Here is a 23,855-nt window from a genome sequence, read left to right on the forward strand (position 1 = left end):
CACTCACCAGACAATAATAATCAAATGAGAACTAATTTTCCATTTCCAATGTCATTCCATGCTTTTGCCCATTTTCCCTTTTTTGTGATATTCAAACTCCCTCTACTGATCTGGCCTCTCCTGTGTTTATACATCTTTGGGAGCTGCTGGTGGGTTCTGTGAGGCCCGAAGAAGAGCAGCAGATTGCATGATCTTTCTATTGTGTAAGTGTTATAGAGATTTATCTATTCGGTAGAAATGATTACGAGCTTTACCTTCAGGCATGGGAGAGAACAGTGCTGCAGCTTTCGGTTTTTCAGACATGCTTCAGTCTTTATCACTTGCTTATTCTGTTTGTCACACACGCGCACACACACACACACACTGGCACACATACAAATCACACATGCATGCATATGCTCCACCGCACACAGTCAGAGGCAGAAATAATATTTTCACTGAAAGCTTCTTGAATTCTACAGATGGGATAACAGGCCACTCTTTTCTGCCAAACTGTCTTTTCCTGGTAGTTGCTGTTTAAATTAGCTTTTGTTTTAGGCGGTCAGCCAGTCAGTTCGTTATTGAGCATGTCATCAATAAGGCACAAAAATAATTCAATTTTACAGTCTTGCTTTGGTGCCCAGGCCAATTATAATCCATTTATCCTCAGTGGATGATCAATGAACTGGCAGTTTATGTGACAGGAGAATTAGTGATTTGCTGCCCTCTACTGGTTTTGTGTCTAACTACATACAAATTTTGATTTATCGCTAATATATGAACCAGCAAATGCAAACTAACCACTCTATGGTTTCAGTTCTAGGTGGTAAGTTCTAACATTATTACCCTCACTAATGACTTTGTAGTAGTAGTTTCCCTAGCTAATCATATGATCAGTTATTAGTTGGCCTTTGACATATAAAGAGTGATATTAAACAAGTGAACAAATAAGAAATAAACAAATCCAAAACACCAACTGAATAGACCTGTAGGAGACCAGGCCATTGGACTCACAGATCTTGACTTTTGTTAAATCAAATTATTCTAGAACTGTGTTTTCATTAATAATGATTGTGTATCGTTCTTTTTTATTTGTTAAACTGCATTAATTCCAAGCTCATTAATATTTTATTAGACTATACCTTGACATATACTGTCTGTAATTTCTTACATGGATCATCAGAGTCTACCTTTATTTTATGCCCACTGCTTATCTACCACTATTACTGTATATTTACATGTCATTTACAGTAAGGATTTAGAACTACTAATGTTAAATCATGTAATATAAGAAAGAAAACAATGTACGTGATTTTTGAGATCTCCCTTTGTGAGTGTTGTTCCCATAGTTTCTGCATGCAACACAAGACCAACACATGCAAATAGTTTCCATAATCACAATACATCTCTGGAGATGGCAGGTGTACCAAACCAGGAACATTTATTAGGTACTACATTTGTGTGCAAAATGGTGGCAAATCTACAGAGCTTTAAGTAAAGGTGATTGAGAGTGAGACAGAGCCCAGTGAGAGTCAGTTGATGGGTGTCTGCTTTCAGCCATATGCAACCCAGTTATAGCCTCAACAGCTTTTCCAACCAAAGGAAAAAATACTCCCAGGGAAGTAGAGTGTACACATACACACTTTACAATACCATCAGTCCATGGCAGGAAGGGTAAGAGCAGAGTCACAGAGGGAGTCATACACAGCAGTCAGTCCTTTATAATATACAGTTCATGAGTCAAACAAGATGAGAAATGGCATAAAGACAATAACCACCAAAACCAAACTAAACCAGCAGCACATAAACAGTGAAGCAGGATAGGTTAACTTACAGATTTTGTTCCTCTAGTACTGGAGGCAAAATCTGAGCAGTCAAACACCAGAGAGGCCACAGTGGAATTGTTCTTTAAGTTTAACAATCTTTACAGAGGCCTCCAACATATATTACAATCAGACCTACATTTAAAACATTTAAATCTGTTCATCTGGGGAAAACTAGCTATATAAAATGTGTTAAATGGATGAAGATTACCGGGAGGGATAGGAGAAAATATAGTCTACCTTTTTGAATGAGCAGAAGAGGATGTTTTATGTTTTTCCTATCCCAAAGTGTTTTTTTCCCCCCTAGTCAAGTGGAGTGTTAAAAAATAAACTCTGGGTGTCTTTTTAATCTCCAGTAATTTTTGTACAGTCCCTAACTATGAACAGGAATTGTGCAGTTAAGTTACTGCCCTAGTTAAATAGTTTGGCCTAAATATTTCATAAAAGCAGTGTTTGAGCTTAGAAAGTATAGACGCTGCACTGATGCTAATCTGCAAAGAATCTCCCCCTAATCACAGACGGCTAGCATAGACAGGCTTCACACTGAAATGATGAAAAATTCCACGGTGCACATTATTTCTAATTATTTGCCACAGAGTAATAAGCTTCTCCAACTCTTCGATGACGCACCCAAATGTGGAGAATTTTAATGAAGACACATTTACACAACAACCGTGTACAACTCAACACTACACACATTTTAGAAAGTTGTTTGGTCCAGCATACACCAGTTATTTCTGACATTTTAGGCAACCCAGTGTTAACATTACATGCACATACACACATCCTTCTGGTCCTCCTGTGAAACTAGAAAACACTTTAGCACACAGTACTCGGTTATTCAACATCTTACAGCCATCATTACAAACCAGAATCACGTGAAGTGATAAAACCTCTGTCACTTAAATGGTTAAAGTTTACTTTTGACATTTCTAAGCTCCCAACAACCACAAATCTAATTCTATTACTTGTACAGTAGTGTGATAGCACCTGATAAGGTTATAGAAGTCTATTTATTGTATGTATATTATTTCAATAAGTTAATCTATTGTACAGCAGTTAGTTATGAAACCCTGAGGTTAGCCATTTGAATTCATAATCACATCCAAGCTAATCGTTCAGACCTTTAAATATCTTCCCTATCATCTACAACTGTCTCACTCATAATTACAGATATCTGTGAAGCACTGTACAGAGATGGCACATACAGTACACCACGTGCAGTACACGGACATCACCTTATATACAACTGCAAATCAACACAAAACCGCTGAATGAGTCGGATTAATTTCAAGGAGTCTTTGTAATCATTCGAAGTTTTGGATAAGCTCTTAATGTTTTGGGATCACTGTTTGTCAAAAGTGGATAAAAGAAAAAATATTTCTGTACCACATCTTACTCTTTCCTATCTTCTGTTTACTCCCAGATGTGCAAATGGGAGTTCGCACATCTGACATAAGTGAAAGAAGATAAATAAAAACATCAGACATCTCCATTTGTAAAAGACAAGAGGAAAATATCTATGCTGTTGTAGTATGGTTCACCAAAGTCACATGTCTTTTTACGCTATTGGTTATAATTTAAGGCTAAAATTGAAGTTTGGATGTTTCAGATATTGTACAAAGATCTTTTACCTGGACCTATAAATGCTTTTGAGAAAGTCATTAATAAATGTACTGCTGCCTTTTAGTGGCACCACTCTGGTGGAAATGTGAAATATTATTTGAGTTATTACAGCAGCGAGAAAATGGCTGCATAAAACATTTTCTTCATCTCAATCTCTACTGTGGAGGCGACGGCAATTTACTTTGCAATTTGATGGAACCTATTCGTTAAAGTCTAATCTTTCCACTTTAATATAAACTCCAGATTAGGATATAAACAACACCAAATCACTGCAACAAGGCACTACACCATCTGATTTATGGCTGATCAATAGAGCAAGCTGAATGGAATAATTCTAGCAAGTTTTTCTCTCCAAATTCAAACCAACCTGAGAATTTAAGATGAGCCAGCGTTTTTGATCAATGCGAGCTAAATGTAACCCTCCTCTGAACTGCATGAACAAAAGCATCTTCGGCTGTTATTTGATAGATGATAAAAAAGAGACCACATAAAACCACTCAGCTCTCAGTCTGCAACTAGGGTGATAATATTACCATAAGGGCAGACAAACTTCAAATACTCTCCCTTATTAGTCTCTCTCCCTCTTGTACACATATAATTTGTTGCCAAGTAACTGTGGCCTTGCAGAGTCCCTGATGCATAATTTCTTCCCATTTGTGGTCTGGTCTAAGTGATATAAGCACTATGTAAAAACCTCTGCAGATGCCAGGCATGTCCTAGGCCACTGCAATCTTAAGGTGTGTTTATGTGAGACCTGCTGCAGTTCACCATGAGCTGCAGATTTTACAACCATTTGCAAATGCAGCCATCAGAGGTGTTTTTTTTTTGTTTTTTTTTTTTTAAAGAGGTGGCACAACCTATAAAGAAAAAATTCACACTAGGATACATCTGACAGTTAAATATGCTTCGCCATTTTGTTGTAAAGCCTAGGGGTTATCTTAGTTTGAAAAGCTGGATTTTATTTTTCTGCTGTTATTCACTCTCCCTCAACCTGCCTCATCTATTTCTACTTCAGTTATGACTGCACCCATGCTCCTTACTCAGACTGTAACATGCCTTGCAGGCACACATGCATGCATTAAGGCCTTCTAAGTTTATCGTCTCAGTGGAGAATTTCTCTCTCTGATGGGCATCTTCCCTGTGTGATTGTTAAATGTCAGTGTAAACCAGTGGAATGAAATGGAAGCTTGCTTGTTGGATTCAGGCAATGTCACAAACACCAATCCATTATCTACCACTTATTCCTTTGAGGGTTGTGGGGGGCTGGAGCCAATCGCAGCTGGCATTGGGTAGGTAGTGGGGCACACCCCAGACAGATTGTTTTTTTTTTTAAGTCAATATTTCAGGAAGCTAAAACAACTCTATATCAAATATCATAAAGACTACAGTGGAAGTACTGTATGTTGATGCAACATCATATTGTCTAGATTTAGCCAATTATTCATGGGAATAAGAAAAAGAAAACAGCAACCAAATAGCTTAAAAATTTGTGTTTTCTGAGCCACAGTGATTTGCTCAGCTGCAGCAAGTGACATCACTGAGCAACATCAAAGGTGCAACCTGAACATTTCAACCAGAGAGAACAGTAAAACTGCTATTGAACAAGGTATTATTACTCTTTAAATAGTGTCAAGAATAGTGAAATATCCATCCTAATTTAGCAAGATTCAAACAGGGGTACCTTAATATTAAGAGTGCTACTTCGAGGTTATTAGAAACATGACAACACATACACACAAGCGACAATAACAACGACCACTTTGGGTTAGTAAAAGCTGAAAAAAAGACAGTGAAAGACAGTGAAATACACAATTTGTAAACAAAACATACACAGATGTACTCTACGTAGTATTTTAAATCTACAGTGAATATTTTTTTGTTTTGGTTACTGTTATTACTTTTCATTTATATTTTATTGGCATGAATGTAAAAAAAACATAATTTCTTTATGTATATTTACAGAACTTCTCTATTCATGATTTTAAATGTTTAATGATTACAGTGTGTACTCCCATTGGTTTTTACTCAAAACTAAAAGGATTATCTAATAAATGTGTCTCTAATTTTACAACTCACCTCAAAGTGCAAAACAATGATGGGGGAAAGTGCATGAGACCTGTCTGCAAATCACTTGGCCACTGTGCTGATGACAGATTGTCTCAGTGTTGTATCTGTTCACATATCAAGCCATGTTGATGGGGCAAGCACACGTGAAAGCCTTTCACTTAAAATCTACATAACATGATTCCAGCCTGTTAACAACAGGTTGACTGCATAACATGTTAAGCAAAGCATAACAGACTGAAATCCTCATTAAAGCTACAGACAGCAGTGTGGTCTAAAGACAGTACGTGCATCTTGTAGCACATAAATGCTCGCCTCTAACCACTCACGCTTCTGTTGGCTGGACAGGAGATGGCAGGCCTCAGTCTGTCACTTGGCAAGGCAACGTTAAAATCACAATAATTGCCCAGAAGACATCCACTCTTATTTTTCAGACAGAAAAGCTGTAGTTCTATTGGTTTCAAGGCTAAATCAAACATCATATTCACAGCTATTATTACTTGCATAAGCTTATAAATGGCAACTGTATGTGTTTTTTAATCATCAAATAAGTAAACACCTGTTTGATGCCAGTGTTTCATTTTGGTATTTCTGACAACACCAATTTCAAACCAGGAGCGCGTGAGAAAGCAAATAACTAAAGGACAATAAGCCTCAAAACCTTATATCTAGCGTACATTAGAATATGGGCGACATTTGGTTTCCTGTGACATCTTATAAACCACCCAAGATTACGTTTTTTTTTTTACTTCTTGGACCTAAATCTTGCCAAACAATATTACCCAACCTCCTGCCCACTGCCAGGACTGGATTTGTTGCTTAGCAACACTGGCTTACCCAACATGCAATCAAGAAGATTTTGAAAGAGCTCTGCTGCAAGCCAGGGTACAGATAGTACAAATACACAGTACAAATATGACACATTTATCTGGCAATAATAAGTGTTGTTGGTACAAAAGTTAGTAAGATCTGATGATTTTTTTTTCTTAAATACCCTGAAAAAGTATTTTCTCAATCAGCTTCTTACACTACAAGCAATCTGATCCCAAGTTTCACCCAAAGCAGTAGCAGTTTTGGTTATTCCTGCAAACTCCTGTTCCTGCATTTCTAGCATTGGATTTAGTCCAAGCTTCGTTGTACATTTTTGCCTTTTTGTACCTTCAAGTGACATGAAAGGCAATACTTTTGATAGTCAGCAGGCTAATTTACTTAATCTTCCCAGGGCTTGAGCCCTGCTGTGAAAATGCAAATCAATGTTTCAGGAACTTTTTGCCTCTGGGAAAGTTCCTAGCTTTAATTTTAGTATCATTTTTGTATCTTTTCTGGGCTCCTGTGAAGTGGGAGGCTGTGAATTTATGGCACACTGCTGGGTGTGGCTTCACCTCACCTGACAGTCTCTAGCAAGCAAGTATGCAGCAACACGACACATCTGGGTCACAACAGCAGTACATTAACATCCTCAGTCGCAATGTCACACACGCATATGGCAGTTCCAATTGTTAAGTACATACACACAAACAAAGGTTTCAATACCCACCTGGAGCAGAAATCATTTTCACATTGAACAAGAGAACATCACAATCCAGATTTGTTATGCATGCAGCGTAACACACCATAGTCCTGGTTTACTAAGCTTTTGTTAGAGGGTCACAGGTGTTTTTTTTTAGCAGAGTGTATATATCAAGCTACATGTGGCCTTTCAGCCTCATGAGCAGATGTTTGAACACTCATGCCAGAGATTCAGGCTCTTATCAATAATTTCCTTTGACAAGAAACTGACATCACGCTGGGAAGAATTCTTCCCGGTTTCATTGATCCTGTCTTCATCTCTGCTTGTGAAATAGCTCCTGCTGACAAATCCTTAGTAAATCTAATAAAGTCGCAGTTGAGTCATGTGAACTGTCCCATGGCTCGCAATTCTTTAAAGTTTAGTGTGCAGTCAAGTCTTAATGAATATTTACAGTACCACAAAAAACAAGACATAGGCTTGGCACTGCTTTAGTGTTATCACATAGACAGACTGCAGTCTGTCCAACTGTGATAAAGAGTGTAAATGTATGTGTAGGGATTGTGTTTGTGTGTGTCTGTGAGTGTGTTTTTGTTGTACACTCCTGCTGTTGTCCTTTTCTTCTCTCCCTCTTCACTGTGTGGGTGAACAGTCATCCAGATCCAGCAGCTCTCTGACCAGTCTCTCGCCAAACTGCGCTCGGCTGTACCGTTTAACCGTGTAGGCGTCAGACATCTTGTACAGGATGTACGCGTTGTTGATGGCGATGCTGATGCTCAACCAGAACACTTGCTGCCAAGTCTTGTTGGGCTTATGGAAGATAAAGTACCTGTGGGAGAAAAACAGCTGATTGTTTCTAATATTTTCTTTGAAATGAATGAATAAAGTTGGAATTCCTTTGCAAACAACACTAACTTCATTCCATTTTAGCTTTAAGGGCAGAACATAGTATGTCATGTCTGAAATAAGATTCTCACCACCATCAAACCACTGCAAGAAAGAAATGCAAAGATTACACAATAATCGTGCTGATTTAACTGCCACTTTGAAAAATGTACGTACTTGCTGTACTTGTCGTCGTATTTGCAGATGTAACTGAGATGTGCCGCAAAGGCCTCAACTGCCAGAGGACAAGGGATCTCCCCACTTTTCCTCTTAATGATCATACCTGCCACATAACACACATACAACAAACACATGCAGTATAGAAACCACTTTAAAATACTATAAATGCTACAGGTACAAATGTTTCTAGTTTCTTTTCTAATCTTATTCTTTTGTTCCTGAGCAGCCTTTTTCACAGCAAACTCAGGCGTGAATACTAAATGGAGCAGAGCTGTGGTTAATGCTAAAGTCTCAGTAAATCATGACAGTGAACCACCATGTACAGTACCACTTTTCTGAGCTCAGACCCACTGCCTTATCACTGCTGTTCTGGGAATACTAAATTTCTCCATGACTACCTGCCAATATGAGTTGGATAATAAACACAGGGCAAACAATACCCCAGGCAGTTCCAGAATTAAGCTTCATTTTGTGTCTACGAACCAAGTTCATTTAACAGTAATTGGTCTATATGTACCTGACCAGGCTAATGCTGCTTTTCCATTACACAGTTTAAGCACTACTCGGCTCTACTCGGCTCGACTCGGCTCTGTTTAGGTCGTTTTCCCATTACAACTGAGTGCCACATCATCGTGGGAGGGGCCGTCATAACACTGCGGCACAAAACTGAAATGTCCGCACCTCCTTGTAGGACCACAGTGTTATTTAGCGAGTAGCGTTACCTCGTTTACCTCGTTAAAGGGGATAAAAACACAAAACGGCGGGATTTTGATTCTCTTGGGACGTCGCGTTCGTGACTCTTCCAGTGACATCTCTCCCTGGCCAATCAGTGGCCTGCAGCCTGTTGACGTCACATTTTAGCATCGGCTCAGCTCGCTTGGACCCTCAGCCGAGCAGGTACTGAAAAAAACACCTGCTACCAGGTACCATCTCTAATGGAAAACCAAAAATAAAAAAACGAGTCTAGTCGACTAGAGTGCTAGTGGAAAAGCCCCATAAATTGAGTCTTGAGTGGGTGTCTGTATATTTGATAGGAATGTGAGTTTTGCTGGAGTGTTCACTGAAACATTTGATTTTATAAATAACTATGTTTCTAATAAGAAAAACGGAATTCAAACCCATTCACCAAGCCACAGCCATTATAGTACACTATTCATGCCCACAGCTTATCAGAGTCATGAGTTATCATCACACAGAAATGGTAGATGTCATATAGCTGCTTTATATGCTTGATATACTGTGATTATAGAGAGGGCACCTAATTTATTCTCCTTTAAGTACACAGTGAAAAACATTTGCACACAACTCATTCGCACACAGAAGGGAAAGGCAATCAATATTGCATAATAACACACACACACACACTGCAGCCTTTCAACTAGGTTAAAACAAACAAAACATTTGTTTAATCAAGAGTGGATTATGCTATAAGAGGAGGGAAATATCATGATCCTGTTGCCTCCAGGAAAAGGATTATCACAGAGTAGAAGCTCAAATGAAATTGCTCTGACACCATTGACTGCTGCTGTGCCAATATCACCTGACAGCAACTTGACTCCAGAAATGACAGCTAATCTCTAAAAAACAGATGAATAGTAGCCCAAGGCCCTTTAAATGCTATGATTTTCTACTATATCAAATCCATACATTTTAATTATGCATTATAATTTAAAAAAATAATAATTTTAAATTGAAAATTTTCACTGTGGTATAAATAAAGATGCTTTTTGGGAAAACAGCTTGTTCACCTTGTTTTGTTGGTGAGTAAGCATTGGTGAGGAACCTGAAGTGTCCCTTGTTGTACCAGCTGATCAGTGACATGCTGTCTTTCATCATCACTCGTGACTGGCCTCGCTGTGCTGGAGTGGAGCCGCAGACCAGCATGCTCTGTGGTAAGCCTGTGCAGTCGCTCTTTCTGGTACTCAGCAGACCACAGCAGTATATATCTGGCAAAGGATAAACACAAAGTCATGGTAAGATTTGTACAAATACCTTTGAAACTGTATTATTTACTTTAGATAAAATACCAAACAGTACTAACAAAAATCATATGATTAGAGGATTAATCAATTGTTTGATTGACAGAAAATTAATTAATTTAAAATGGTTTTAATTGTTTAGGTTATTTTCCAGTTTCCATGGTTCCAGGTTCTGAAATGTATTTGTTATTTTTCCTTCAACCTTACACCAACTGGTGTGAATTCATTACTGTAAATTGTTTCTCTCCCACACAGTTGTATTTCTTGTTCACTTCATCTGTCGTGAATTGCTCATGGATTAGCAACGGTGAAACAATCATGAGGCAGACCGCTGCTGAGTTGTTAAAGTTCTCAATTTAGAGAATGATTTCTATCTGTGCAGTGTGTGTGTATAATAAGTGCTGCAAAGCAGTGCAGGCAATTAACTCTGCTAATTAATCCAGTTTGATAAATTTGAAATGGCGGACAATGCCTTCCCAAGCTCAGAATTGAGTTTTTTTCCAGCAGAATGCTTCACAGTAGCTTCACTTAATTAGGACGACAAAATATTAATATGTCTGGACATTTTTTTTTTTAAAACATGGAGTACTGCAATCTCTGCCTGGCTGAGTTTAAAACTGCTCTTCTGTTATAGTTTGATGAAAAAAGCATTTATGATAAAAACATTTCAGTTTTAGGTTGTGCTGATGAAATCATGGTGCATTTTCAATCATTTAAAGCTTATGACATGACAGTGTCTCGGATCTATTATTATTACAAAAGGAGAAAGCAGGACTGAAGATATTGCAAATGTGCTTCACCCTACAGGTAACAGGATTATGCTTTCATAATAAAAGATGCCTTTGGTACAATGAGAATGAAAATCAGAGCTCTGAGTAAAGAAACCTGCTTCAGAGATGGATGATCAGCATAAAATATAAATGAAAACCAAAAAATCCTGTTAGGATTCTGAATTTCTAGTTGTCAGCTGTGACAGTAAGTTTTCAGTTTTTTTCAATATGGATTTTCTTGAGCTGTAGCCAGGCTAAATGCCCCTTAATGAATCTTCACTTCTAAGGCAGCGTATCCTGGGGCTGGGTAAACACTTCAAAAAGTCACATAGCCACATTTTTTAAAATCACGGAAAAATAGGGTGAAATTTGGTACAATCATTTCACTTCTTTTCAGCAAGATTCTTGTTTCAGGCCATCAGTCATGAATGTGGTCACTAAGAAACATGACAATAAAGCAGCACAGCACATTACTATTAAACATATAATACTTAATTCAATAGGATTCTTAAGAGACTGAATTAGAAAATTGCTTGATAAAGTTTTAAAATTACATTTTACAGTAGATACAATGTGCAATGTGAAGCTGGTGTTTGAGTTATCTGATATTGTTTTAGAAATGTCTAAATTATATAAAGGGAAGGATACATATAAGAAAGGCATGCTTGTGCTTTTGCAAGTTTCCATATGATTAAAAACTGTGCACCCCAGGTGTAAAGAGAGGAGTCATGGTAACTCTATATTGCATTGGTGTATATTGCAGTCTCATTTGAAGGTGAAATGCAGAAGACTGTACAGTCCGAGGATAATATCATCACAACATTATTAAAAATAATTATACAAATAAAAATTGCAAAAAGCTACAGAGCTGAGATGAAGAGAGAAATTAGAATCTGTGCACCAAAGCAGAGAAAGGGGGAGGAGGAAGAGGACAAAAAAAAAAAAAGGTGTCATATTTAGGCAGCATGATGGCGACACAGACACACTTTTGTGTACCTTGTTTACTGAATTCGGTGAAGAGGCTGAGGCTCGTGATGGAGGGCCCAGTGAAGATGATGGTGTTCTTGCCGGAGATGTTCTGACAGAGCTGCTTGGCCACAAGGCTGTGGAGCTGAGGCTTGTTCTTCAAGGTGGCCAAACCGTCTGCACCCTGGCCTTCCTTCAGGTGGACTGAGATCTGCAGAGTCGGAGTGAAAAACAATATGACCTGTATTGTACATCAAAGAGCAAAAGTTTGTTGTCCTTGAAGTTTAAAAAAATTCATTCAGCTACTGTTGAGTCTAAGACAACAGATGCTGCAATGTCGATTTCAAAATTTGTCCTGAGGGGGTAATAGAGAAAAGGCCAATAGAGGTTCTGAAATCAAAACCTATGAGAGTGTGGGAGATTTCACAGTAATATGTCAACTGAAGTATAAAATCTCTGGTGTGTGAAGATGACATTTTGGTAGCTTAAAGGAAAACTCCAGTATTATTCAGCCCATGCTTCACATCAATACAGCCATTGTGGGTCTATGGCTAATGCTAACTTTGAACTGCCAGTCTCAATCCTAGAGATTCAGAGAACCAAGGACTCATTAGGCATGATGGCCTTTCCATGCAGCTACTTTCTGTGTTTTCTTTCATTTGGGCTCAGAGACAAGACAGTAAGTTTTTCTACATTAGGTTAAGCCTAAACTTTTCTCTTTGGGCAAAATTTTACAAAAATTTGTTATGGGGTCTGGGAAGTTTTAAGACTGCCTACTGAGGACTGCAAATTTTATAAAAACCTGACCAGTAGTTGAGCTCAACACACTGTTACATGATGCACGTGAAGATACAATAAGAAGAGCTTGGCTTGCAAAGAAAGACTTTACAAACAGTCCAGTGTCTCTTTGTGTATCTGCTTTTCAAAAGCTGAATGGCATTAGCCTGATCAACCAGCATCTTGTCAGGCCTGTGGCTATTACACTAAGTGGTCAGTCCATGTGTCTTTGTGTTTGTGTATCACTGCATGCTGCACTGGCTAATGGAATCTCATTGATCTGCTCCATTAACTCGCTTTATTTCTTAGATTTTTTTCCCTCCCTTGACACAATTCATTTAGAGAGAGAGGATCTCAGTGCAGACACATGTCGGTGTACAGTGGACTTGTAAAGGCTAGGGAGGGTAAAGACTGATAGATAGTGCCAAATGGCCACAGTCAGTGTGAATACTAATGCTAATTTGTTAAATGGATGGGATAATGGAATATGGCTTTAAATGGCAGAATCCATCCTGCTTCTTGCTTTTTGCACAGGAAATTTGAGATTATGATCAAAAGAATGTATGTTTACATTTATCAGTTTTTCAAATTAACATAAACCAATTTTAAACAGTGAACACTGGTTGAAGTTGCTGGTTGAAGCTGTGATGTTTAGTTCAGTACAACATTAGTCTGTAGAGGCACTGATTATAAGGTTATTAGCTTTTTAGACAGTTATCATATTACAATTGTTGCCATGGTTTTGTGGTCTTTTAATAGACTTTTAACAATTAAGTAATGAAGTGAGCATAATATCTGAGCTGACAACAGTGCTTTGGGTCACCAGTAAATGGAGCTCCACTGCTAAAAGCTACCTATGACAATGTGCTGATTCTGTGTTAAAGATTTGTTTGCAGATATACTGAACAACTCTACTCAATTTCAAACAGAAACCTCAAACCTAGACAAATAAAACCACTGTAGACACAGTCTGCAGAGCTAGATGCCACTGAACGAAATTGTCATCCAAAGCAAATCTCTGATACTGTGAATAATCTAATTGTTTAAACAACCCCCATCCAGAAGAAGAATGACTTACAGTTTGGTTGGGCATCACATGGCACAAATACTACTAAACTAAACTAAACTAAACTAAACTAAACTAAACTACTATATTAATCTAAATACTAGATACGAGACCGTCTCAAGCATCAATAAAATTATACAAAACAGGCAGTTGTGGTTTTTATGTTTTTTTCTCTGTGATGACCTTTGTAATGATCAGAGTCTGTCAGTTTTTCCTCAGTTAAATGCAGGTGTTATATAAGCGCCCAGTGTAGGCGTGGGAGGTTGCAGTAAGGCCAAAGCTGTTGAGTAGAGCAGCTCTGCCTGCCTGAGATGTGACAGCACAAAATGATCATGAGCCAGGAGCAATTTCTCTTTAACACTACATCAAAAGGAAAATCTGACAACCAATATTTTTACCCAGAAACCATTTCTCATTTCAAGATGTGTTTGATGATTTTTTTTTTTTTTTTTAAAACAAACTTTCACGGATTTCATGAACTGTGATTTTATTCTTTGTTAACTGAAAGAAAAATGACGCAACATCGACAACCTCAGAATGAGATTTGAAATTTGGTGAAGATCAAGGTCTCAGATGTTTTCATGACAACGTTTTTAACCTCAGGCAGACCTTAAGACTTGTTCTTAGATTTTTGATGTCAAATATTAGATTTCTGACATAGATTTTGATTGCAGCAAATATAAATAATAATAAAAACACAAAGCAAACACAAACATCTTTCATCTCTTCATTGTCTCTTTTCACAGTCAAAATGGACCTGAAGCAACTGCGCACACACACACACACACACACACACACAGTATTGTGTACTGCTACCTGACAGATGAAGCCAGTGGAGGTGCACTGTCGAACCCACAGGCTGAACTTCCTCTTCTTCCTCTTCCTCAGCTCTCTTTCCGTGCAGGTGGTGATAAACACTGGATCCTCGTCTATCAAGGGCTCATGCAGAACCTGGAAACACACAGCTACAGTTACAGTACATGTGGGTTTGACTTGAATCCGTATACTCTCTGTTCTTCTGATATTCCGTTTTAAAACGAAAAACGGAAAATTAGTCAAGCTGCGAAAATTGTGCTCCATGCAAAGCCGTCTCACCGTCATAACAGAACATCGCAGGGCCCCAGCCTTCTGCAGTGTGCTGCTAATTCCAGCATAGGACTGTAGCCTGCCCAGCCAGACCCGGTTCTGTCCGGACCCCCACACCTTAGTCTTCCTGAGGCTTCAAATGAGCCGGGCCAATCACAGCCCAACAAATGAATATCGAAAGAACGCAGAGTACACGGATTGACTTGGTGCATTTTTATATTCCCATGTCACAACCAAAGTAAGAGGTGTTATTGGAAAACAGCCAGACTAACAGAAGAGAAAAAAGTACTTTTGTGTTTGGGAGGTTGTGTATGATGTAACATTACATCTAAGGGTTAGAGAGAGGACAGCAAATTAAAGATTCTCACAAGTCTTGTATGTGTTGGAGTGTGATACTGCAGAGAGAAAAGCAACTCTGCAATCTGTCAGCAAAGCCCCACAGAAGAATTTCTCCTCTGTCACTTTCTGTTTTTGTTTCAGTCACTGCTTTGTTGTTTACTTTTTTGATTTAAACGTTATTCCCTGCTGAATTTCTGCCTGTCTGCCTCTTTCTTTGCATAACAACTGAAAAACTAAATATAAAAAGTACTTTCATGGTCTGTGCTTGACAAGATCAAACCTCATGACAAACAGATGAATAAAAAATAGAAAACACATGATTGTAAGTTTGTGCGAAAATATAGTAAAAATGTTTTTGTTGGGTTTTACCTGATGCTGTCAATTCAGTGAAAATTCTGTGCCAAATAAACAGCGGTTCTGCTAAGCATGGTGAACACTTATTAAAATTTAACTATAATCAAAAATAAATTCATAAAAATATAACACACCCAGTTTAAATATTCATGAATCTCCAACTTTAAAAGAAGCACTCTACCGCAAAGCTTAAATGAGCCAAGTAAACCATAAGTTGATTACCATTTAAGTTATATTTTAATCAGAAAGGATTAAAATTCACTTTTAGTTGACTTTCAAATTAAAATAAAATGGCTTTACTTTGTGCCCATAATGGTAAACTGAATATTTGCAATTTAGTGATGTTGCTGCCGTTTCCAGAGGACATGTGAAAAAGGTTGCAAGGAAAATTCCAAGTTTGCCATCAAACAGACAGTGCAGGAAATGTATGATTTAAAAGTAGGATGAACTGTGCCATTTTCCTCCTGTATTATTTCCTGGGTCGGCTCACTGTCGCTAAACAGTTTAGAGGGGTCAGATCAAATCAGGCTGAATTTTCCAATGGGGATTAGGCACAGTATTTAAAAACTGACACAGATTCACAAATCCAAACACACACGCACGCGTGTGCGCGCGCGCACACACACACACACACACACACACACACACACACACACACACACACACACACACACACAAAACCTAATATTATTGCAACACTAAAACACATTGAACATTTCCAACGCAATAAACATTTGCATTTCAAATTTCTCAGTTCTCCCTTCCTCTGGTGTCTTTCCCACCTCCTGCTCCACCATGATTTGACTAAAGCTAGAATGAGCAGTGACCAAATCTCCTGCTCTGAGGCCAAGAGCGACAAGTAATTTCCCAGTCAAATCATACATATCATCATAAGTGGAAAACTGTCAGGCTTTTAGATGGGTGACATCACACAAACTATAAAATATCTCATCTTGTAGCTGCAGGGCATTAGCAGCTACTGCAGCTTTCTTCCCTTGGCGATGTAAAATTTCACCACACCTTACCCAAACTGCAGAAAACAGGTGGCTACATTTACACATGAATGCTTCAGGTAAATCGTTTGCATGAGTTCACACTAATCCTGTGTTGGATAAAGAGGGGAGGAAAATCCATCTAGCCACTCGCTTGCTGTCTTGCAGGGGATGTTCTGCGAGGATTGCGACAAATCAATTTAAAGCAGTGTCAATCATCTTAGCTACTGCAAAACTGCCAGACTGACACGGAAAATGTGAAGCTGTCAGTTGACATGCTATCATTCAGCACTGATATTCACACATTAGTGCTGATATTCACACCGACATTCACAGAGCTACTTGTTGAATAATATTCAGTGGCAGCAACTCCAGGTCATGCGCATGTACTCATGTTTAGACAAAATATTGTGCAATTAAATTTAAACATTTTTCAAAGCAAAAACAAAAATAACTTGCTCTCAAAAGCGGTGCATCAAAATAAAACAATCCAAATCAAATCACAAATAGATTATAATCAAGAAACTAATAATAATTATAAAGAAAAAAAATGTACTTCATTAAATTGGTAGATTACTTTCACACTTCCTATGGAGCAACAGTTTCAGACTGTGCCACTGATTAACTGGGCCCGCTGCCTGCCCCTGGCACAGACACCAGATAAAACAAACTGGCCTAGATACACATGTACCCTGCTACTGACACACACACACGCACGCACGCACGCACGCACGCACGCACGCACGCACGCACGCACGCACGCACACACACACACACACACACACACACACACACACACACACACACACACACACACACACACACACACACACACAGTCTGAGAACCAGCATCCAGCATGCCCTCATTGTTTCATTCAGTTTTAGACCTAAGTAGATAGAGAGCTTTACCCACAAAAGCATATTTCACTGAACCACCAATTACATCAGCACCTACATTTTTACTTGTTTGATAGTACATGGCTGAGATGTGGATGTGATATAAGGATGTTGATATTAAGTGTCTATATTCCCAAATGCATCACAGCACTGACATCATCTTTTACAATGATGATGTTATGCACTCGGATTTTAAAAGCCTGATAGTGGCTGCAGGGTGTCCCCACTGGAATACGATTAACCACCCCTGGTGCCCTGCTCCTAACCACATTCTGACTATGATGGGTGATTTGTTTGTTGATATTATGGAAGAACATGCAGTCTGTGAGAAAAGCTCCTAAACAACGTGGACATTACACTGTGTCCTCCAATACGAAGCCAAACAATCTGAATGTGGCATGTCGTTTTTTTCTTTCCTTTCATGGCAACCACTTTCATCAGTCATTGCTGTTTTACAAGTAAAGTGTGAAGACAAACAAACTGGACACATCCAATCAGCAGCAAATCACATGCAATGATTTATCTCATTAAGCACTGCTGTTATTATTATCATTATTAGACACTTTTTTTAACTTGATACACTCTCTCTATGCTCAAGCAGAGAAAATTTTCTTTGTACAACTTTTTTTGGTTTTGTTTTCTACAATCAGATGCAAATAAATTCATTGAGTTGGTCAGGAGTAAAGTAAATAAGGATATGGTGAATGTGGGTTTGATTTGGATCAGGTTGTTTATTCTTGAGTTCTTTCAAATCTGCTGTGCTGCTCTTAATCTGGAGAAGAAAGTAGCCCAACCAAAATAGAGTATGTTAGTAATACTGATGCTCTGCTGCCCCAGTTACATAATTGCAGATCTAGTGCATATAACTGCAGCTGAAATCAAGTTGAAGTAAGTTTTCTGGCATGAAGGATGTTAGCTTTAAAGCTTTAACCAAATTATTTCTGTGTAGAACATTTTCAAACTGACATTCTTAGTGGGAGCTCTTTAGCTGCAAATTTCTTTACATTATATTTTACAAGGTAACTGGGCACTTCCATTACTACTGTACTAATAGTGCTTGCACAGGAATAGGCAGTATACCTTAAACTGAAACAGTACTTACACTGCTAATCAGGTTTTTCAATAAACAAAATTAACGTCTCTGCTGTTTGGCAACTGCCATTGTTGTTTCATTCCATGCATTTAATGGGGATAATAAGAGATATAACATTTTGAACCATGCTATTATATTGTGCTGACCTCTAAAAGACAAGAGAGTTCCAAAGTAAGACGTTTAAGACAGTAACCCCTGTGATGCTGCTGCTTACACACCTGTGTCTGTGAAGGCCTGAAGGTGCAGCCGAACGACTGCTGCAGGGAGTCCAGGAACGGCTGAATCTTGTACAGGCCCTGGTTGCTTCCCTGCGACGGCCGGAAAGCTACGATGTGGAAGTACTTGAGGATCTTCTCAAAACGTGCCTGGCTCATCTTCAAGGCGATGCTCCGATTGCTGAAGAAGCCTGAGCTCCAGATGCTGAGCACCGACTCGCAGCGATGTACACTGGTGGAGGTGACAAAGCCCAGGAACGCCTTCATCTCCTGAGCTGTGACGGGATACCAGCCTTCGTCTGAGCCGAAGCGCTCCTGGAACTTCTTGGCATACATGTTAGTCTGGGTGACCATATTTTGAATGCAATTGTCTGGAACAAAGAGCTGGAAGAAGTCCAAGGCTGTAGCAGAGGCTGGCATCTTCTGAGCAGGGCCTGCAAGTTAAAAAAAAAATAAGGAGTGAAACATTATGACAGAGGGAAACACACAGACTGACAGATAGTCCCACATGGGATAATCACTCACATAACTGTCACTTAAAGTTTTAAAACTCTGACACCAAGCCTTCAATTTGATTGACTTTGCTGACTTTTCTTTGGAGATTTTAAGACAAGATAAAGTTGGGTTTTGTTGATCTGTCATTGTAAAGGCTGTGTGGGATGCATACAAACTGCTTCTTGCTTGCATAACTACACTCATAAGAAGAGGAGAAACAGAAAACAAGAGAAAGTCCATTAATAATGGTAGAGCCTATCATATACCATACATATGTATGTGTATGTATATATATATATATATACAGAACTTCCAGAACGTATGTGGACATCACAACCCCAGGGAAATGGTTAGAAAGTTTACAGAAGATGAGAGCCACCATGGTGATGGTTTTCTACACTTACAGAAGGTTTCAGTGGTTTTGCTTTAGTGTTATGGCAGGTAATAAGTCAAAATCCTGTCCTGGTGTAGTTGCCAGGAGGGAGCTATGAATGAAACCCCATCTCAGAGATGAAACAGCAGCATTAACTTTTTTTTAATAAAACATTGGATGCACCTAAACCTGCAAATGCACACAGAGCATGTACATAACACAAAGGATCTGTTGTCCTGTCTAGTCGCAGTGTGCAGGGGACTCCTGCTGTTGCTCAGTATTACATGGAAAGTTTGTGGAGTAGCTTAATTTATTAAAAAAAGAAATTACAACTTCAATAATAAAAAAAAAATATATATCCTGGAGACTCTAACCACCACGTTTTGAAAGCCTGCATTAGCAGGTGAGCAGCTAAGTTTTTTGAAAGTGATGGGAAGTTTTAATGAATAACTGAACATAAACAGGTATAATAATTAGCTGAAAATAACCAAATTAACATTACTATCATTAACAAACATTCAAAAACTTTTAATAAATGATATGGGTAACATTAGTTCGTCTGACAGGGGGAACAACTGAGAGAATCTTTTGATGACTGAACCTTTTCTCATTTCCTACTTTCTATCTTTCATTACTGTCTCTAAATTGTTTACTGAGGGGAAAGTGACATTTACCTTTAACAGGACTCCTGTCACTAAGCTTGTATGTGTCACACTGCAGCTACACCGACATTACAAAATGCAGTGACCAGCTTGATGTATTTGCTCTAGTACATTAGAGATTTTCTCTGAGGTTGTTAGGTCCATGACAGAGAATCTGGACGCCGAGCAGAACAACTTCAGATTCAATTGAACAAGATGATCTCATTATCTCTGAACAACACTGAACAAGGTTTTCAATCTCTCTCTATGCTTTCTCCAGTCCTGATTGTCAACCTGCACCCAAAATAATGAAGTATTTTTGCTTCAGTTCAGTGTTCAGTTAAAGGTATAATTTAAAACGCTTGAAACTAATTGGTACACTATTCAAGCAAACTGTAGAGGAGAAGAATGACAGATGAGAATAAGCACGCCCACACAGCTTATGCTTGCAGCCAAGACAGCAAATGTAGCCGGGCCATGGCTGGAAATGCACTCATTTGCATTCCATTAGACTTGAAAGCTGAGTGCAAAATCCAGCGTGACTTCCTCGGAGTGAGCCAGTCCTTGATAAAAACATTCAGACATTAAGATGGATGTCCACCAAGTCAAAATGAATCACCTTAGCTCATCTCTGAAATAAGCAAACACAACCCAAGGATAATGGAGTTCTTCCATCCAACACTGAAGAAATATAAATGTCCTCATAGAGTTTTTGTAAGAAGAATTATTCAATTATCCTTATTCTAACTCTTCCAGCATTTGAGTATTTTATAGTGATACATATAAGATTGTTGCATATAATGAAAAATGAATTTGATTTTATTTTCTTTTTCATTATCTGTAGTATTGATTGAAAACTCTTAATCTGACTTATATGATTTTATTGTATTACTCACTCATATCATTACAATACAACTCCATACATGTCCACAGAGAAATATAGAGATAAATTACATTACTGTTTAGTGTTTTTGCTGTGTCAGACATCGTATTTAATTTGTTCTTTGCTAATATATTAGTTTATATTTTAAATGCTTGTGTTTATCTCTGTGTCCAGGTCCAATGTTGAAATGAATTTGGGTCTTTTGTGGATAAGTTCTGCAAGAGTGCACAATTCGTGTGTCAAGTTCAAATTGCTCGGCAGTGTCCAGAAGCAGCATGCAGGCGAGATAACAGTCGTAAACACAGGTCAGACAGATAAACTGAACTGACTGGAGAATAGCAGTAATCTATCAAATGTGCTCAGCAAAGTGAATGAATAAATAGTTCTTTAATTCCGTTCAACATCAGGATACGACGGTTATATAATCTGAGATGCTTCGTAATCCTGAGTTTGGTGCTTTGCCATCCCTATTATGCTGCAGGCGAAACACTCTCATGAGATGAAGACAAAATGTCACCTATAAACCCACTCATAGGTAAACCACATTTTTACACAAGCCAAAAAATAAAAAAAAAAGTAGCCTAGTTTCAATATCTCGATGCCAGTAATAAAATGAAGGAGATGAAGCAGCTGGAACTGAAAACATACAAAACACACACCAGACAAAATCAGGCGACAGTTTGTATGAGGTTGACTTGATGCTTTCTGACAGTCGCTGATGATTTATGTACAGGGTGCACAGTCTCCGAGGAATGGAGCCATCACATCAACACTATGTCTGTGTCAGCACTGTCATAGACAGATAGACTGGCACAGAGGGACAGAGAAATGAGCAGGGGGACAGACAGTTGGGTGACAAAAAGTCAGCCAGACAGGTCCAGACACGATTAGAAATATCACTGATCACTGTTCACCATGGGCAGACTTAGTGTGAACCTTATCTGGTGTAAGTAGGTTTCTCTTCAAAATGATGGAGAAACATTAAGGTACATCTGGTCCATCTTTATGGTTCAGGCCAATTAAATCTAAGTAAGAGCTTGGCAACATAGAGACTGAGGTGTAAATATGCTCCCTGGCAGCCATATATCCATCCAGTCAGGCAGCTCTTAATCATCTGAACTCTGATACTGGACAACAGGCCCCCACCCACACTGACTGTGCTTGTGCAAACAGACACTGTTCTTTAACAAACCAGACCAGAATATACAATGCATACAGACACACCTGCTGTCACCTTAGATTAAGTCAATAGAGCCAAACAGAGCAGGACAGAGCGAGACACAGAACATCCTGGAACATTTTCTTTCCCAGAGAACGTCTGATGGTACCTCAGCTCAACTGCTTCAGACTATTTTGATTAAGTAAAATGCACACCAGGACTGCAAGACCTGATATACCTAATAAACAGACAATTGATTGTAGCGTTAACAGAGAACACAACAGTTGAAAAGTTGTCTCATGATCTGATTCTGCTATGTAGTTGTTTGATTGTTTTTTAGTGATCTGGCAGAGCTAGCTGTAATCAAAGCTCACAAAAACATCCACTCAGCACAAACTGCAAATGCAAATGAGAGAGAAAAACCAAACCAAATGAAGCCTTACAGCAGGAACTACACTATACACCCAAACCCCACTCCCTTATGATTACTGGACTTAAGGGTATATGAATGAAATAAAAACAAAGGTAGTGTGGCGACTACAGTGGGTTTTAGATGATTTGGGGACAAAGAGACAGCAGTGATGGTGCATAGTACTGTTCAAGTGCCATGATTCACACACAGAGTTGTCTCTGCATCCATACACTGGACCACATGTAATGTATACATGCACATATGTGATGTGTGAGGAGCCAGGAGGGACACCATGCTGGTTCCTCTATATTAAACAGCGTGTCTCCCTGCAATGCCCTGAAACATGAACACACACAGGGCAGCATGTGTCCCACAGCACTGAGGGGTGAATATCAAAGGCTAAGCGATTGTCATTAACTTCATATAGCAATGAGCGATGCAGTGTCATGCTTCTGTCAGTCACACGCACGCATGACGAGGATTCACGCACACGCACACAGGAAAATGAGAAGCATCGAGCTGTACCAAAGCAGGAGCCCTTTGTGCAGTGTTTTGGCACCGGATTAGGAGCCACAGAAATGGCATCCTGACCTGAACAACATGAATTGCACTGTTTCTGTCTGTCTCCATACAATCACTTCGCACCCACAGGCAAAACTGCACAAATGAACTTATTCATCTTGTCGTCTCACCGTATGTCTCTTTGTACGGCGGCACCGTGACATCCTGTACAGTCTCCGTCCAGCCCTCCTCCTCTGCCTGACTGCGGGACAGAGAGCCCGGGGGACCGGCTCCGCTGCCCCCGCTGTGTCCGCTCTCCTTATCGCCCCGTTTTTCGTGGTGGTGGTGGTGATGGTGGTGCTGCTCCTCCTCCCCTACCTCGGCTATGTAGTTGTCTGAGTCGGAGTCTCCGGAGGTGCTGTAGAAGGGGTTGTCACTGCTGTCATCCCCGGACTCACCAAACACGTCGTCGGATATCTGCAGGCTCTCGTACCGGGAACGGGCCGCTTCCAGGAGAGACAGCGCCTTCCGCCCGCACTCCGCCATCTCTCTGAGCTGTGATGCTGTTTCCCCCCTTTCTCTTTCCTTAGTGGTCACGATCTGACAGGAACACGGAGGTGTCTCCCTTTAAAGTGTCGGCTACACTCTCCCCTATCTTAGGTATGATCCTCCTGCCCTCCAGGCTCGGATGCGGAGGTCAGAAGCGTGTTGCTCCAGGGAGAGCTGTCCGCGTCAAGGGTACTGAAATAATTCCGCTGCCTACAGCGCTGCGCACTGGGCACAATTATCAATA

General features: G+C 39.4%; 1 protein-coding gene across 1 annotated transcript; it reads right to left on the minus strand.

The window, feature by feature from the left end:
• Positions 1-4,226: 4,226 nt before the first annotated feature.
• On the minus strand, positions 4,227-23,839 carry pgbd5 (piggyBac transposable element derived 5). Its single transcript, XM_026310083.1, has 7 exons — positions 23,254-23,839; positions 18,602-19,032; positions 14,439-14,573; positions 11,810-11,990; positions 9,813-10,010; positions 8,062-8,167; positions 4,227-7,828 (listed from the first exon to the last, which is right to left on the minus strand). The coding sequence occupies exons 1-7, from the start codon at positions 23,606-23,608 to the stop codon at positions 7,633-7,635; spliced, it is 1,602 nt and encodes a 533-aa protein (XP_026165868.1). The 5' UTR covers positions 23,609-23,839; the 3' UTR covers positions 4,227-7,632.
• Positions 23,840-23,855: the final 16 nt, after the last annotated feature.

This window comes from Mastacembelus armatus, chromosome 15, assembly GCF_900324485.2.
Source record: "Mastacembelus armatus chromosome 15, fMasArm1.2, whole genome shotgun sequence".
Lineage (NCBI taxonomy): Eukaryota > Metazoa > Chordata > Actinopteri > Synbranchiformes > Mastacembelidae > Mastacembelus > Mastacembelus armatus.

Excerpts from the sequence above, each read along its gene's own strand:
- pgbd5 (XM_026310083.1), bottom strand. The coding sequence starts at position 23,608 with ATGGCGGAGTGCGGGCGGAAGGCGCTGTCTCTCCTGGAAGCGGCCCGT. Across the intron at positions 11,991-14,438 it reads CCACTGGCTTCATCTGTCAG|ATCTCAGTCCACCTGAAGGA; the intron begins GTAGCAGTACAC and ends CCGACTCTGCAG. Across the intron at positions 8,168-9,812 it reads TTACTCACCAACAAAACAAG|GTATGATCATTAAGAGGAAA; the intron begins GTGAACAAGCTG and ends GTTATGTGGCAG.